Genomic DNA, 18,856 nt, shown 5'->3' with positions numbered 1-18,856 from the left:
TTTGTGCCTATGGTCCCACAGAAGGTTCTACTAAGGTAGACGTGGAGGAATTTTTTGAGGATTTAGAGAAAGCAACTGACACAATGAAAAAGGAAAAGTTGGTCCTTGTTGGGGATCTGAATAGCAGAGTAGGCAAATACCTGTTGGACTTCTGCTCAGGACATGGACTGGCTATTACTAACACCATGTTCCAACATAAAAATGTGCACAAATTCACATGGAGAGGAGAGGCAAGGAATAAGAAAAGTCTCATCGACTATGTTATTGTTGATAATGATGTTTTCCCACTGGTGCAGGACACTAGAGTGTACAGATGATTTGAAATTGCAAGTGATCACTATTTTGTCTTGAGCAGGATAAAATTAAATTTCATATTAAAAAGAATAACATGTAAGAAAGTTTTAAAGCAAATAAAAGTTGAGCTGTTCTCAGATGTGAACTGTAGACTAAAATATACAAAGACTATTGAAAAAAAAAATGAAAGAGTTTGAGAACAGGAACCAAACCTTGGAGATTTAGTGGCAAGCCTTGAAAAAAACAGGATTGATTCAGCCAGAGAGGCATGTGGTGAGGTTGTCTGCAAGGATAGAAAAATCAGAACTCCATGGTGGACACAGGAAGTTAAAGAGGCAGTGAAGGAAAAGAAGAAAGCATATCAAAAGTTCCTGGCAAATAAGTCAGCTTGTGCTCTTAGAGAATACAGAGACAAATGTAAGAAAGCAAAACACTGTAAAACTGGTTAAACAAAAGTCATGGGAGGACTTTGGCAAGAACATAAAAATAAATATCAAGAAGGTGGTAAGATATTTTGGAGGTTGTTAAAGAAGCTTAGAAATGGACGAAAGAGTGCTGGAAAAGGAGTCAGAGATGATAAAGGTGACATAAAAACGGGAGAAAAAGATATCCTTGAAGTATGGAGTAAGTACATCGAAAAATTGCTAAATGAAACAATCAGTGATAACACAGTGGTAAAAAACATTCAACAGGCATACAGTTAGGAATACATATCCATACTTAATGTAGAAAAAACCACCAAAAGCCTGAAATGTGGAAAGATAGCAGGAGTAGATGATATTCGACCAGAAATGCTGAAGTATGGTGGTATAAGTCTTACAGTGGCTGCACTGCATAGTTCAGAATGCCTGCAAATTCCCAATGATTGGAGTAGAGCTCTCATAGTACCCATATATAAAAAGGGAAATAAAACAGAATTACAGAGGTATATCCCTATTGGGTGTTCCTGGTAAGATATATGCAAATATACTTGAGAAACGGTTGAGAAGAATTGTGGAAGAGAAGCTTAGTGAAGAACAAGCTGGATTCAGGCCAAATAGAGGCTGTCGGGATCAGATCTTCATTTTACGACAGATAGTTGAGAAATCTTGGGAATATAACAAAGATCTGTATTTAAGTTTTGTAGATCTGGAAAAGGCATATGAGAAGGTGCCAAGAGAGAAGCTAATCCAAACGCTACAGTTATATGGTGTTAATGTTAAATCTGGTGCAAGACAAGGATGTATATTATCCCCTCTGTTATTCATTATCTATATGGATCACATTATGAAGGAAAGTGGTATTAAACATGATATTAGAATTGCAGATGTTAATGTCAACTCTTTGCTTTATGCAGACAATGTTATACTTCTAAATAAATCCGCTACAAGTCTGCAAGATTCCCTGACTAAATTGAATAACTGTTGTAATAGATATGGTATGAAGGTCAGCAATAAAAAGACAAAGTCAATGAAAATAGGCAGAATCATTGAAAATGTCAACTGTGTTGTGAACGGGGAACCTTTGGAACAAGTAAAACATTTCAGCTACTTGGGCACGATTTTTACTGAAGATGGTAAATTAAATATGGAAATAGACAACAGAATCAACAAAGCTGGTATGGTAGGAAGTCAATTGAATAAATTCATATGGAATAAGAGAGGAATTAGTCGGAAAACTAAATTAGCTGTATACAAGACAGTGTTCAAACCAGTTTTAACTTATGGATCTGAGAGCTGGGTCAGAAGTAAAACACTTGACCAAAGACTAGAGACTGCAGATATGAGAGTCCTGAGAAAGATTAGGGACATGAACAGATGTCACCAATGGCAGTATCATATTAAAAATGATGATATTAGGAAAGAACTTGATATTGTCAGCATCCAGGAATGTATTAGCAGAGCTAATCTTAGGTGGTATGGTCACGTAAACAGAATGGGAGAGGAATGAGTAGCAAAACAAGTGTTCTCTGCCAGGTTGGCAGGAAAAAGTCCCAGAGGAAGACCAAGATATAGGTGGACTGATACAGTAAAAATAAGACCTGATAATATTGGAGTCTTGACATTTAACAGACTGATTTGAATGAAAATTGTAGATAGGAAGTTAGTAATGATGTACATTTTTCATGTAATACTATCATATCCCATAAAGCCCTTGAGGGTATATATCTGGAATTTGATGATGATCATCTGGTGTATTAATACAATGGGATAAGAAATTTACAAAAAAAAAAAAAAAAAAAAATTATAGAATCCCTTGAAAGACAGACTTTAAAGAAATGCACAGAAGACTGGAAATTTGGTTCCTGTATGCTAATACTTTTGTACATTCAGTTATTAATGTTAATAGGAAATCTGAAAGAATAATATCAATTTTAATAGAGACAAAACCAAAACCACCAGTGATTACACAGATTTATTCAACCAGCACATCTTAAAATGAAGAAATTTTATGGGAAAACAGAGGAAACTATTCAAGATAATGGAGAAATGAAAGACAGGGTGTTAATCATAATGGGTGATTGTAATGTCAAAATAGGAATGGAAAGAATAAGTTCTGTTGTAGCCATAAAAAAATGCTAGAAGTTGATTTTAAACAAAATTCAATAGATGTATTGAATTTTGTTTAAAACATAAACTAATAATTGCAAACACTTTATGAACAAAAGGAAAAAGCAAGGTATACTTGGAGATCTCCTGATGGTACACATACTAATAAAATGGATTTTATTATGATTAATCAGAGATATAGAAACAGAATAACAAATGCAAAAGTTATGCAGAGTGCCAACTGTGGATCAGACTACAGACTTGCAATAAATATAAAGTTAAAAAGATAGCTAACAGATTTAGAACATTAAAGTGGAATACAGAAAAACTAAATAATAGCAACACCAAGACTTTTTAGAGATACTACAACTAATGGATAAAAGAAGAACCTGGAAAAATAATCCCAATGAAAATGAAGAATATAAAAGATTAGATAAACAAAAAATAAATGTAAAGAAGAAATACATAGATGGATCAATAATAATTGCTTAGAATTACAGAAATTAGATAAAATAAAATTGAAGGGTTGCATTCAAAAATAAAATTTCTTAATAATGCAAAGAAAATAACAAGCCCACAGTTAAAACATAATATTATTATTATAAATCCAGAAGACAAGATACAAAGATGGAAAGAATAACAGAACTGTATAACGATCATAGGCCTGACAAACCTTGATCAGTGTTCATTCAAAAAATCTACGTATACTTCAAGAAGAAATAAGTGAATAGTAGAAATAGTAATAGTAAAGTCATCATCATCATAACACTAGTTATGGGTATAGTTGTCTTTTCTGGTTTCATTATCCATCCAGTATCCTTTTCTGAGGTCTACACTACCTTCTCTTTCCAATTGGCTTATATTTTAGTATTTGTTTAGGATGTCGGATGTTGGCCATTCAGTTTATATGTTCAATCCATTTTTGTTTATAATTGTTTAATTTTTCTTCTATTGATTTTGTTTTTAGTTCTTTTAAAATGTCTTCGTTCCTTTTTTGATCTAATAATGTGTATTTTGCAGTTCTCATAAATCTCATTTAACTTGTTTTTATTCTTTGTTTATCTTGTTTGTTTATTGCCCAAATTTCACTGCCATATAATAATGTTGGCACTGCTAAAGTATTGTATATTTTCAAGCATGTTTCTTTTTGTACTATATTTGGGTTGAATGTTCTGTTTATCAGGCTTATAATCTATAAAAATTTTGAAGTTTTTAATTTTATGTCTTTTTCTCCTTCATATGATATTTCACATCCAAGATAACTGAAAGTGTTTATCTGTTCTATTATTAATAACTATTTTGCTTCAACTGGAGTTTGTCCAAAAAATGCCATTGTTTTAGTTTAATCTATGGAAATAGTAAGTACAATTAATGCCATTTATGAATTAAAAACTATTATTGAAAGATCAACAAAGCCATGAAAAGTTAATAAAAATGTTAAAGACATTTAAATTGATACAAAAGATCTAAACATTAATAGAATTATGTTGGAATCAGAAGACTGGTTGGTCGAGTGATTAATGTATCCCTCTCCAGCCAAAAGGCTGTGGGTTTGAATCCCACCTGGGATTGGATGTTTATGATTGTCTGTGAAAAATACTAGTGGTGGTGGTCAGTAGAAGGCATTGGTGTGAGAATACAGACCGTTTCGGTGCAGTTCACTAGTTAGTGGATTGAGTGGTGGAGACAGAGTTGTAGAGTATAAATTAAAGATACCAAGAAATTATATACTATTAAATTATATATTTAATCCTTTATCCAAGTGTAAGCAAAGAAAGTTTGCGCCTGAAGTATTTTCAGGAATGGGGCAACTCGTATATAGAGGCTGATGACTTCACATCACTTGCCTTGGTATTCCATAGGCAAAGCACATATCCTTGCGGTATGTGGAATGCTACGCATTGTGGAAAGGGTCAGTACCCAGATGAGCTTTATTGAGGTTTCATCAGTGAGAGGTCTGGCTCTGTTTTACAGCAGAATTGCAAAGCAGATTTACATTATTTTTTTTTAACTCTAACAACAATTTATGAGAAATAAGACTGATTAGTCTACAGTTATCTGATTTACAATTTCACCTGTATAAAAGGATTAGTTTTGATTTTAGGCAGTAGTTTGGGATCAGTAAATCAACTGCAAATAGACGAAAGCATCCCATTTCACTCTGTCCATCGATTTCTCTAACTCTTGTAGTCTGTCATATGTTATGAGTGTTTTCAACATTTAGGGCTATTGCAAATATTTTCAAGATCCTGCTTTCACAATTTTAGGTAAGCATTTTATCAATATGCACCAAGCTTGGAGATGGATATTTTCCACAACTGGTCTTCTGTGTAAGCCACTCATAACCCTTAGCTTCACATGGGTTGATTAGGTCTACTCTGCCATGATATTCCAGTCCATCTTTTAGATTTAAACTGTAGATAACTATAATTAAAAGTTTTAAGTGGTAAAATTAATCAGGATTCTAAATATAAACATATGATTTTTCATAATAAACTGCATATAATAACTGTATAATTCATGCAATTATGAATATTTGAGTTCTGGCAGTTTCTGATGCAAAAATTAAGGCAGAGAACAAATAATCTCTGCTTTTTTTTTTAGAACTGCATCTTTGAAAACCCATTTATTGTCTCATCTTTACAGATCTTTGAACGGATAATACTGGCATCAAAAATAATTACACCAGAAACTTACAAACTACCTTAAATGATATAATTAACAATGAAAGAATTAAAGGACAACCTGAATAAAATAAAAAATGGCAAATCAGCAGGAGAAGATAGGATAAATTCCAAACTGCTATAAATTTGCTGGAAAAAAAATTTCACCAAAGGTTACTATTATTATTATTATTCCTGATACCTCCAAGGAGTCCGAAGACTCATCGCAGGAGGACATCTTCAACTATCTCTACACCTTACCTCTACTACGAATCAACGCCATCTACCGCCCACCTCCAACACCACCACAACTAGTAACTTTTGTCTGTAAATTGCGTGTGTTCTGAAGGGCCGATTTGTATGTATGCGGGATGAAAAACCAGAGTTTCCGGGAGAAAAAACCCTGCTACCTCCGTATGAGACCGGCTAACTCACCATGGATTGAAATCGACCAGATAAAGATTCCTCCCGTCGCGACAAGAATCGAACTTAGGCCTATATAATACTAAAATTTAAAAAAAAATATATACAAATGGACAAATCCCAATAGAATGGAATACAAGCATAGTAACACCTATATTTAAAAAAGAGGATAAAACAAAACCTGCTAACTACAGAGGTATTAGTTTATTGAATACATGCTACAAAACATATAGCAGAATACTTAATGAAAAACTAACAATATATATATATATAGTGAAAAAATATCATTAGAATGTCAAAATGGCTTTAGAAAAGGACGCTCTACAATGGGTGCAGCTTTCTGTTTAGAACAACTTATAGAAAAAAGGAGAGAATTTAATTTATCTTTTGTTTATAGATAATGAAAAAGCATTTGACAAAGTAAAAAGATATATATTGTTTGATATATTACAAAGAATAAATATACCTAATATTTTACTACATGCAATACTGAATATATATAAAGATAATGAAATAAAAATAAATGAAAAGTTATCTAAAAAACAATCTATAAACCAAAGTAAGACAGGGATGCCCTCTTTCTCCAACACTTTTCAATATTTACATCAATGAAATATTAATGCAGTGGAACACCTTAAACAATCAAGGTATAGAAATTCAATATTATTACCTGATCATCAAGGTATAGATGATCAGGTAATAATATCAGATAAGGAAGACAATTCACAAAGAGCAATATATAATTTAAACATTATAGTAGAACAGTTTGGAATGAAAATTTCCATAGATAAAACTAAAATAGCATTTTGTGGACAAACTCCAGTTAGAAGCAAAATAGTTATTAATATAGTACAAAAAAGAAACATGCTTGAAAATATACAATACTTTAGCAGTGCCAACATTATTATATGGCAGTGAAATTTGGGCAATAAACAAACAAGATAAACAAAGAATAAAAACAAGTTAAATGAGATTTATGAGAACTGCAAAATACACATTATTAGATCAAAAAAGGAACGAAGACATTTTAAAAGAACTAAAAACAAAATCAATAGAAGAAAAATTAAACAATTATAAACAAAAATGGATTGAACATGTAAACTGAATGGCCAACACCCGACATCCTAAACAAATACTAAAATATAAGCCAATTGGAAAGAGAAGGCAGGGTAGAATCCTCAAAAAAGGATTCTGGAACAGACAACAGACCAATATGATCTATACCCGTAATTAGTGTTATGATGATGATTTTCTGGATATAAGATATTCCAGGAGCCAGTAAATAAAAAATACATATGGTTTAAAAACAAAGTTTTTAAACCATATGTTTAAAGACCAGTTCCAAAGCTCTAAAAATTTTAATTACAATTTCAAAATTATTTCTGACAAAATCAAGTCTTCAGGAAAAGCAAATGCGATTTTGAAAAGTTCATCATATTCATTTGAATTTCATTGATGTCTTCACATCTGTATCCCTTTAGTCTTACAAAATCAACTGTTACAAATCATTATTTTCAACATATTCCAGAAAATGAGAAACAGCATGGACTGAAGATTACCAAAGCTAATGAAAATCAAAATATTAACAAAAAATGCCTTGATGATGCAATTGGAAAAATAATGGGGCACTGCACCCTTTGAACGCCATTACTCTATGGAATTTCTTCTAGAAGCTCAGGCTATTAACAGTCAACATTATTTTAAATTACAAAACTACTTGCAAAAATCCAAGTGCTCAAATCAAGTCTTCAGAAACAGCACTGGGCTCTCCTCCAAAGCCTACATTCACACAGCCACAAAAGTCAGGTCATTTAAAAAAAAAAAAAAAAAAAAATCATAAATCAACCATTAACCCAAATCTAGTGATTTGGGTGGATGGTTGATTTATGATTTTTTTTTTTTTAAAGCTAAAGAGGAAACCAAAGATGAAGCTACCGTGCAAATTTGACACCACTTCAAAAGATCACTGAAATTTATGCTATTCATTCGTCTGTTGCTTATTATTTTAAGTTCGAATCCAAATATCTAATAGCAGACCAGCGGTCTTTATGCCCTATCACTGGTATAACAAGTAAGCTAAAAAGCATTACGCTTCTTAGTTCACTTTCGTATATTCATTTTATAAATAAATTTATAATATTAATATTATAAATTTATTTTATAATAAATTTGAAAAATAAAGCATCTTGTGTTCATTGATTTAGTGAAATCGTCAACCACAGCTTTTATAGAGAACATTACAGCTTATGAGATCAACACTGAGTGTGGAAACTTTTTGTTGCAGAATGTTAATAACTGCTCAAAAATAAATAACTTAATTTAGAAGTATTATTGGTAAACAGATAAATATGCAAAACGTAAAATACTCATACCTATCAGCCTGATCTTTAGGAGATCCACCAAGATTAGATAATGTAGACAACTGTTGTCGCACTATTGCTGCCATCTTGGATTTAGAACAACTTAAAACCAGATTCATGTGAAAATGCGTTTACATATTTTCATGTTATACATAAGGATTTATTGAATATTATAATTTAAATTAACTCGGATTTATTTTTATGCATTAATATTCGCTACAGTTGTTCAAAAAGCTTAAAATATAAGTCCTCTAAATAATAGCATCTACCTGGTTTGATGTACAAAATAATGATATTATTTCAATAGAGAAGAAATTAGTAGTTAGTTTGTATGAATGTTTTGCAAAAATCCATGAAGAAATCAACAATAATTAAAAATTAATTGGAAATGTATGTTTTACCTTGAAAATCTAAATTCGTATTTTGTTCCTCCTTCATATCACAATTTTCGGCGTTCCAAAAGCCAATCTGAGTTCGCTTGACTACAGAGCTATTGCTCCGCGGAAAAGAGGGAGGGGGTTGAGTATTATGGGATGGTAATGATCGGCGCGTGATTTTGAAGACTACCAAGATGCCCGCTGAGAGAACTGGTAATTGTAAAATTAATTTAAAGTCTCCTCAAGTTCTAGTATATTAGCCTTTTAAATTTAGACTCCGCTCCTCCGCTTTTAATGGGAATTGTAATCCTACTGCTGCTGTGGCTCTACTCAATCTCGATGTTTAGCGAGTGTACAGCTGTTGAGCGTTGCCAAGATCCAGGCGCGGTACTAATTCGTACTAGTTTGGCTGCCATTGGTATTGAGATAAAAACAGGGAGTTATTATGGAATTCGGCTTTACAGATTATTTTGTGTGATAGTTTCATTCTTTTAGAGAAATTCACTAAGAAATTGAATGTTTTCTGTAATAAAAATAAATATTTTTGGTCAAATAGTTTCGCTTCTAGATTCAAATTTCCCTGCTTTTCACCCTGCAAATGGCGCGTCATTTAAGAATAGCTCCCGAGCGATTGCGTATTCGTGGCACTTTATGGAGGACACATCCGCACTTTGGTTGCGGTGATGCGACTCTTACGCTGAGAGCATAGATGATTTGTGGTGAATTCCAAATGATCTCGTTTGCAGAAATGAACCCATTTGTGTTAAGCGATGTTTACTTTTCATAATGTTATTTGGCAAATTATATATTCTGATGTTTAGTGCACATGCCAAATAACGTGCCATCCTAACCATAAGAAATCTCACAATGTGTGTGCATATTGTGCACATCATTTAGCACATATATAGCACATTATTTTTTCTTTCAACAACACCTAATCAAACTCATCGGCAAGATTTGTTGGCGCTTCAAAATCATACTCAGCTTAGTAAACGTGACCAGCCACAGTAGAGTTGGAAAGAGCGTGCATTTCAGAACGTTGTTTTCTGAAGAAAAAAAATTAATTAAACGCTGTTTGCATTGCGTGAATAATTTTTTCTGGTTAGAGTGAATAATGTTAGCTTTCTTGTTTTATGTAATATTTGTGTAAAAATAAGCATGCTTTAAAAACGCAAGTAGTTAAATAACTTCAAAATTTCAAAATAGATTCGAATAATACTAGAGAAGTTTCATTAGAGACGAATATTTGTTTCTTTTCTCCTTATCAAACCGGAAATTTCTACAAAACAAAGAACTTTAAAAATTTTACAAATAAATATGGAGGAAAGAAGCAACTTTACAATAAAAAAAGCATTATGTGGAAGTTAACTATTTTCAAGTATTCTTATACTTGAAGAATTAAGATAACTAACGTTTCAAATATGAACATATTTGGAACATTTCTGAAAACTTGCCCCTATAAATGAGATTGTTCATCAGAACTTTTTTAAATGGAGGAAAACTAGTTAAATTTCTGATCACATTAAGCTATTCAGTGCTGTAACAATCTTTGCAGAATGCACAAGCTATTCTTGTTATTCATGAAATTTTTTAATCAACATCAAAGTAGATATGCCATATTGCTTTAGACATAGAACTTGACCACATTTTAGAATGTTATTGGAGTTGTTTTCTGAAATGTCAGGAGTTATTATACATAGTAATTAAATGATCTAAGAAATCTACTTTGCATTATGCAGGATGTATGATCTAAACAAGCTGTCAGTATGGGCATCAGTTTAATGTGGAGAAATGTAAAGTTGTGCATTTTGGGATAAACGGATTACAGCTGTGTACCACAAATGGAACTGTACTCCAGGAGCTGATGAAGCTAGGAATTTAGAGCTGAAGTTTAAAGGACATATTGCTAAGGTAGCTCATAAGATTACTTGGCTATTGAAGAACACTCACAAATAGAGATAAGGAGGTTGTTATTCCTCTTTATAAGATCCTAATAGATCCACATCTGGATTACTGTGCTCATGTCTGGTCTCTTGGGAATGAGGAGAGTGAGAAGGTGGAGAGAATTCAGAGGCAACTAAGATGGTAAATGGTCTGTGGAATGTACCCTATGAGGATAGATTGAGGGTATGTGAACTGCCCAAGTTAGTTGATAGTTGGAAAAGAGGAAATATGATAGAAAGATTTAAGTTACTTGAATCATTTTATAGGATTGATGCACTAGGCATGTTTCAGAATTTGTCTAAGGGGACAGAACAAGAGGTCATGCCTGGACATTGAGTTAAAGTGTTTAGTAGGAGTGTGAGGACTAGATTTTTCACTTGGAGAATTGTGATTGAGTGGAATGGATTGGCAGAGTCAGTTGTTAGTGACTTGTCTGCTAATGGATTCAAGAAGAAATATGATAGATTGTGTGGATAGTTTGGGCCTCTTGTTGTGAATCTTCAGACTCCATGGAGGTGCCCGTACAGTGATAATAATAATCAGAAGATCATTAGTACATATTGCTGAAGTACGAGTATCTGATTAGTAGTTTTTTTTCTGGCTAAAAGGTTATTCAAATTCTATGCATTCAGGTTCATAAATTGCATTTGTGCTCTGTTTTAAGATATTTATTAGTTGTAAATATTGATTTTTGCCAGAGATTATTCAAAGACATTTAAGCACCATGAAGACATGGTGCTTAAATCAAATAAAATTGCAAATAATATCAAGAGACATTTTATTGGATCCTCTTTTAATTTCTTGTTCAGAATTATTTCAACTATTAATTAGAACTACTATCGATATACTAGTTATTATCTATGTGAAAGTGTTAGTTATTTAAAGTCTTGATATTCAGTGTTATGAACTATATTCCATATCTATCTTCTTCTTCTTCTTCTGCAGCTTCTCCCACTTAAGTGGGGTCACTGTTTATTATGAGTCTCCTCCACACCTTCCTGTCTTGGGCTTTCACCACATCCAAGTTCTTCATCTTCAAGTCCTCTACTACCAGCTCCCTCCATCTCTTCTTTGGCCGCCCACGCTTCCGCCTTCCTATTAGATATTCCATATCTATCTATATATATATATATATATATAATATAAAGTATAAAAAAAAAAAAATCAGCTAAAGCCTTTTTATTCCCTTATATGGGAGTAGCGAGGCCATTTAGCCCTATCTAACTTATATAAAGTAATTTAAAAAATTACTTTAATTTAAAGTTTCTTTAATTTATTTAATTTAAAGTAATCTAACTTTATATAAATTATAAAGTATAGTATAATATATAATATAAAAAAAAAAAATCAGCTAACGCCTTTTTATTCCCGTATACGGGAGTAGGCGAGGCCATTTTATTTTATTTTATTATATAATATAATAAAATAAAAATAAAAAATATATATATATTTAAAGTAATTATAGTTATCCTCATTTGAGGATGTATTTTATAAATGTATATTAAGATTGCTGCTTTCTGTGTAGTATGTAACATTTAAAAATATATGAAGAAAGAGAGAGATTTAGGAAAATTTGCAATACATTCACTCTTTTGTGAAAGCTTTAAAAAATGTAAACCACAATAGAAAAAGTTTTGCATGCATTTTATCATGTGTATTAAAATTTTTCATTTGTATATCATATTGAAAAGTTTTATATAGACATATCAACAGTTTTCCAGTGAATGCTTGCTGCCTAGTGATGTTTGAGAAAAAAAAAATCGATTAGTTCAATATATTACCATTTACTTCACACCTAATAATATTTTAAATTCGTACTAAGGCTTGAAACGTATTAGTGGGAAACATCTAGGAATTCAGTGAAAATACATTAATGCTTCTCATTCTTGAGATGAAGTTAATAGCTTTGCTTGCTTAGATCTGGCCTTAGCCAAGCTTGATTCATTTGAATATCCAAAAGGCAAGCACTGCCAAGTAGCTGATTTACTTTTAGAAAATCTTCAGATGATATTTGATATTCATTGTCAGTGAGTGAAATCACTGCTCTTCTTACTAGAGATATCAAATTGCTTGAAAAGTACCTTGTATGCTCTGTAGAGAATGTGTCCCAGAACCATCAATGCAGGATTTTTGACTTCCCAGGGATTGTATTATTTAATTTTTTAAAAAATTCTTTGTATAGTTGTATTTTACACTAGCTCACTGATCATCTAATTGTATCATATAAAACAACCATAATCTAGCTAGATGTATACACCAAGATCCCATACTTCACAGTACTATTTTCAAATATGAGTTTAATATTGAAATCCTATTGATGGAAGGACTGCTAAGAATTTTATATGATACAGAATTAATTAGCTGGTCTCAGTTGAAGAGGAATGTATTTTGTGGTGCGAAACGTTTTTTGTTTGTACTAAATAGACAAACTTTATAGAATATCATCAGCAGGTATGATGGACAGTATTTCATGAACACATAAAACAATTCAACTTTAGATATCATTTTGGTTTTTAAGCGTTAATGGTGGAGTTGCATGAGTATATAATTATATATTACCAAAAGAAAATAATAGAAAGCAACATTTTGTAAGTGTAACAAATAAAAGGTAGTGATAAAATATTTGCAGTATGAAGAATAACTGTAATCTCCATTGACTTTTTTCAAGTAAATGAAAATTTGTAAGAATGGTCTTTTTAAAAATAATTCTATATAAAAATTAACAGTGAATCAATATTTCCTGGAGATAACTGTTTAAAAAATATTTGGTGGGAAGTATTTGCCATATATGTATTTATCTGTTGTGTTTTTTATCATAGTTTTATTTTGCAAGAGAGGAACATAAAGTTTCTAAAAGTTACTCTATTTAATATATATGCTTGTCAGAAGGCATACTAATATTTCAGATACTTTGTCTGAGATGCTTTTCAGACCAGTATACTTATATATATATATATCTGTTCCATATATATAAAGAGATAAGCCGAAATTTAAAACATTTTTATGTCACGTTTTTTGTCTTACCAGCCTACCAGCCCGGAACTCGGGGGAGGGTTGGGCGTCGTAGGCCCCAGGGGGGGTAAGGACCCCCCCCCAGTGTATAATATATATACTCTTAAAACACTGAAACTTAAATATATATATATATATATATTTAAGCTTCAGTGTTTTAGTGTTTTTTCTTTTTTCTTCCTTTTATAATGTCACCTGATGTTACAAGCCGAAACTAGTAGTGTTTTAATATATTAAAACCTTTTTACTTAAATCTCGGTTCTAGTCATTCAATTCTTTTTAAAAAAAAATAAATATATATATATATATATATATATGTAGAAAGCTTTTTTACCTTGGGTATACTATATGTTAAAGATACCAAGCAATTTTTATATACTTGGTTTTAATCCTATTTCCCAAGTAAGCAAACAGACAAGTAAGTTAAGTTTGGCCTGAACATAGTTCAGGTCTTAGGCATAGTATACCCAAGGTAAAAAACTTTCCACATCTTTCTCTCATCCTGAGATTTTTATTTAATAAGGTCAAAGCTCCTTGTGGCAACTTGTTTAGGTAAAATTTATAAGCTCTACATTACTTCAACCTTGGCATTTTTGGGTCTGGCTCCCACTGACGAGACCTCAACAAAGGTTAAAACCCGGTCTGGGTAGTTTATTTATTTAGCGTATGATGTACATGTCTCAGAATGAAACATACAAATTACATAAAACAGCATAAAAACAATTGTAAAAATCATATTAAAAGGGGTACACTAGGTTGAAATGATAAGAATCAGGATTAGAGCTTAATCCTTAAATCCTGGATCCATTCCAGGGATTCTGGGGTCAGTTTAAAAAAGTCCTCTTTAGAACCTGAGAATGAGCAGATAGGGCACTCAATCCAGACTATCAATCAGTGTGATTGATAGTCTGGATCCCTCTTCTGCTTTCACAGTTTGGAGTATCGGACCAGTTCCATTTATGCGAGAGATGTTTAGATCTCCCGTGTCCTGTTCTGATCTGATTTAAAGTGGTCCATACATGTCTAGGGAGATTGAAGCCATCCAGACGAGATGTCGAATTTGAGATGGGTATTTGAAGATTGGAGGTATGTTGAAACCAATACTCTCCCCATGACTCGCATAGGTCGAAGTTCTGGTCATTTATTTGTCTTGCACTCCTCCAGTGCAAGACAAATAAATGTTTTTGTCTTGCACTTTCCTTCCATACTTCACAAAGACTGGATTTCAGTCTTTGTGAAGTATGGAAGGAAATTTCTTGGTGGATAGGCAAGGAACTGTTTCCAATTATTTTTGTCCATAGTTTGCTTAAGGCTTGGGTCCTGCGGAGCGAGGGAGGGGCTATATTACTGAGAGTTGGGAGCAAGTAGCCAGGAATAGATCTTAAAGCTCCAGAGATTATCCTCATAGTTTGATTCAGCTGGACATCGACCAAAGAAGGGTGTGCACTGTTTAGCCAAACAAGAGCACAATACTCTGCTGTGGAATAGACCAAAGACAGTGCAGTAGTACACAGTGTGTTAGCATCAGCACCCCAAGAAGTACTAGCAAGTTTTTGCATTATATTACTACGAGTTTTTAATTCCCCAGCAATATTTTCTAGATGATATTTAAATGTCAAACTTCTGTCTAGGGTAACTCCTGGGTATTTTGGATGATTGTTAAATTTCACCTGTTTATTTCTGAGGTAAACTTTTGGGATATTACTTAAATGAAAGGATGCTACTTCAGTTTTGTTCAGGTTAGGTTGTAATCGCCATCGTCTAAAGTATTTATCAAGTACAGCCAGATCTTCAGTTAAGATGTTCTCAGCTTTTTGGAATGTTGAATGTTGAGTTGCAATGGTAATATCGTCAGCATACATGAATCTCCGTGATGCTGTCTCTGGGATATCACTAATATATAAGTTAAAGAGCAATGGGGCAAGAATTGACCCTTGAGGTAGGCCATTTTTAATCTTAAAGAATTTACTTTGGGATTCATTGAGAGATACTTGTATCCATCTGTCTGCTAGTATTTGATTAATTAGGTTGGCTAGTTTTGGTGATGGGATAGTTTCTAGGAATTTTAAGATAAGACCCTCTCTCCATATTGTGTCATAGGCAGCAGAGAGGTCCATGAATACCGCTATTGTTTTCAATTGTTTTTCATAACCATTCTCTATAAAGGTTGTCAAGGCCAGTACTTGATCGCAACAACTTCTCTTAGGTTTAAAGCCAGTCTGTTCCTGTGGAGTTCTGTTATGTATACTTGAAGAAATTCTGTTGTATAGCATTCTTTCAAGAAGTTTCAGGCAGATACTTAACAAGGCAATAGGACAGTAGTTGGAAGCAATTGCAGGGTCTTTGCCAGGTTTTAAGACAGCAATGATTTTAGATCTTTTAAAAATTGATGGAAGTATGCCAGAGTCTAGGATATTACTGTACATAGCAGTAAGCCATTGAATAGTTTTTGGTCCACAGTTCTTAATGAATTCAGGGTAGATGTTATTGAGTCCAGCTGCCTTCCCAGTCCTCAATGAGTTAGCTGCCTGGGGAAGTTCCTAAGAAGTGAAAGCATGAGATAGTAATGATGGTGGAAGATCTGTTTTGAGATTTTTTTAGTTTTTGTTTCACCTCTCTCATAGTTACTTTATCTTGAGGATATTTAGTCATTGAGACTATATGCTTTGCAATGTGTTTTGGATCTATGGTGGGCAGTTTTCCAGAAGTCCTTGTATTAGGGTCAAGCTTTTCGACTGGAATGAGTAAAATTAAAATTGTTCATTGTTTTAATCCATTTGTCTTTTCTAGCTTTGTCAAGAGACTTCAGTAGCTCAGTGGCTACTGTAGGGTTATTATTAGTAGAGAATTCTTTATACAGTTTTTCACTGTCACCAGCCTGGGATATATTCTCACCTAAAACTTCTTGGAATGGTTCATTTGGCAGCACCAATAACAATGTCAACAATCTATTGTAAATGTTTACAGTGGGCTTTATGAATCATATTACAGTGTCAACCTGTTTCTTAAAAGAATCCCAGTCAGCTTTCTATATTGACATCTATATTTCTATTTCAATCTATATCGACCTATAGATTATAGGTCGATGTTGGCTATTTGGAAAACTGTCTAATACTTTCCTAGAGATAGGAATTTGACCACCATAATCGTCTGCAGTACAGAAGCACAAATCAGGGTTATATCCTCTTTCCCATCTAGAGGAGAGAAAGCTCGGTTTATCTTTAGCATCAAAGATCAGATAGAGGTTTTGATTTTCCATCCAGTTCACTAGTAGGGTACCATTTAAGTCATCCTTTCGATAGCCCCAAAGGGAGTAATGACTATTAAAATCTCCCAGGATTATGCTTGGATATTGTTGCTGGGACAGTACTTGATCAGGCCATTTAGCTAAGGGAGGTTTATACATGTTGGTTATAGTATAACCAGATATTATAATAGATACACTATATGTCTTTGCTGGTATTTGGTTCACAGATCTTATAATTAGAAATGTCATTTTTTATATATGTTGCCACACCATATTTGGGATAGTTTATGCAGTTAATCATCTTGTAACCATATATTTTCCCTCTCATTGATCTAGATCGTCCTTAGTGTGAGTTTCCTGTACTAAAACTACATCTATATGATGGTAATTCAGGATCTTAATAAGAACTTTGCATTTAGCCCTACTTATGCCTTCTATGTTTAACTGGCATATTTTTAAGAGTGAGCCCATATTCTTGATTCTCAAATCCTCGGTAGGTTTGTGTCGGTTATGTGTCCGTGAGTCTGCTAGGAGAATACAGATCCATCTGTCACTGTACACTATTTAGCGTTATCCAGGGTGCACCATGAGGAGGCAGCCTACGTTACACCCCGGTCTTGCAGAGATCTATGATGCTATGAATTAAAGGTCTGGGTAGTGGCCCCTGCCTTTAATGCATAACATCATAGATCTCTGCAAGGGGATGTGCTTTGCATTAGTTGAAATACTAAGGAAAGTGATCAGAGCTTACTTAACTTTTACCACAAGTTGCCTCAGACCTGACCTGAACTATGTTCAGGCACAAACTTGACTTACTTGTCTGTTTGCTTAGCTGGGAAATAGGATTAAAACTAAGTTTACCCACCTTTACAATGAGTTGCCCTGATGTTGCACCACCTTTTAGACTTGAACTACGTTTCAGGCACAAACTTAACTGTTTGCTTACTTGGGATTAGGAGTAAATAACCAAGTTTATAAAATTACTTGATAATCCTAATATATATATATATATATATATATATGAAGATTGATTTACTCGGTTGTTATACATATTTTTAAAAAGAATTGAATGATTTAAACCGAGAGAAATGGAAAAAACAGTTTATTAGTACTACACAGCTAGTTTCAGCTTTTTAACAGCCTTCGTCAGGTGCCCATTATAAAAGAAATAACCATTAAACATGGAGGAAAATGTAAACATCACGGAAAGTGTAAATGTATATATTTAACATTCAAAGCTGTTCCCTCGTTGTCTACATTGTTAGACGTGTTGTGCGTGCATATAGCATCTTGTGAGTGCCAGTATTTGACCACAGCAGAATGACAGTCCGAAAGGTTGTTTAGATGTACAGGGTTGAGGATGATTTCCTTAGATTCTATAATCTTCCTTTCCAATTCATCATGGCAACGGAAAATGTTAGATTTGACCCAAAGGACTGTATGGCTATGGTTTTTTTCATCAGAACTGGCCGAAAACAGAACATGGCTAGATAAAGCACTGGCATTATCTAGCCATGTTCTCTTGTAAGCGATTCTCTCTTGTGCTCCTCAATGCGTAACTCGATTGACTTATCTGTTTGGCCAAAGTAAGGAATGTCATAGTCACACCAGGATATTTAAGATTATGGTGACTAGGTTTTGGATTGGCTTACTAGAGAACAGATTTTTGGAAGAGAAGTAAGTTCTTATGTTGTATTTTTTAAGAACCTTGGCTAATTTGGGAGAAACAGAGCTTATGTATGGTATAGAGATATTACCTTTTACATTATTCTTCTCTTCATTATGGCGACCAGGAGGATTAAATAGGAATTTTTTAGTAATTTTTTGAGCATATCCATTTAGTCGAAAAGTAGATCTAAGAAAATTGATTTCTTTATGAAGTTCAATCGGGTCATCAAGAAGAGAGTGAGCTCTATGTTCCAAAGTAGAAATTATTCCAAATTTCTGAGGAAGATGATGGGATTGACTATGGAGATAATTGTTGGTGTGGGTGGGTTTCATGTAGATT

At 33.2% G+C, this 18,856-nt stretch overlaps 2 protein-coding genes across 5 annotated transcripts in view; one reads left to right on the top strand and one right to left on the bottom strand.

Moving 5' to 3' along the window:
* CSN4 (COP9 signalosome subunit 4) overlaps nt 1-8,512 on the bottom strand; it is a 253,522-nt gene extending 245,010 nt beyond the window's left edge. Inside the window, exon 1 of one of the 2 annotated variants that reach the window (XM_090404172.1) lies at nt 8,281-8,512. In XM_090404172.1, the coding sequence (XP_090260298.1) occupies nt 8,281-8,387 (107 nt within the window). In that variant the 5' untranslated portion in view covers nt 8,388-8,512. The remainder of the gene's footprint in view (nt 1-8,280) is intronic. The other variant, XM_090404173.1, reaches the window with a different exon arrangement.
* Nucleotides 8,513-8,672: 160 nt separating this feature from the next.
* mip120 (Myb-interacting protein 120) overlaps nt 8,673-18,856 on the top strand; it is a 292,557-nt gene continuing 282,373 nt past the window's right edge. For all 3 annotated transcript variants that reach the window (XM_090404171.1, XM_090404170.1, XM_090404169.1), the window contains exon 1: nt 8,673-8,858. In XM_090404171.1, coding sequence (XP_090260297.1) covers nt 8,840-8,858 — 19 coding nt within the window. In that variant the 5' untranslated portion in view covers nt 8,673-8,839. The remainder of the gene's footprint in view (nt 8,859-18,856) is intronic.

The sequence above is a fragment of the Typopeltis vanoorti genome, chromosome 14 (genome assembly GCF_054136105.1).
Source record: "Typopeltis vanoorti isolate ZY-2024b chromosome 14, IOZ_Tvanoo_1.0, whole genome shotgun sequence".
NCBI lineage: Eukaryota > Metazoa > Arthropoda > Arachnida > Uropygi > Thelyphonidae > Typopeltis > Typopeltis vanoorti.
Note: the sequence above shows the minus strand (reverse complement) of the source record. Positions and strands in the feature narration are given on the sequence as shown.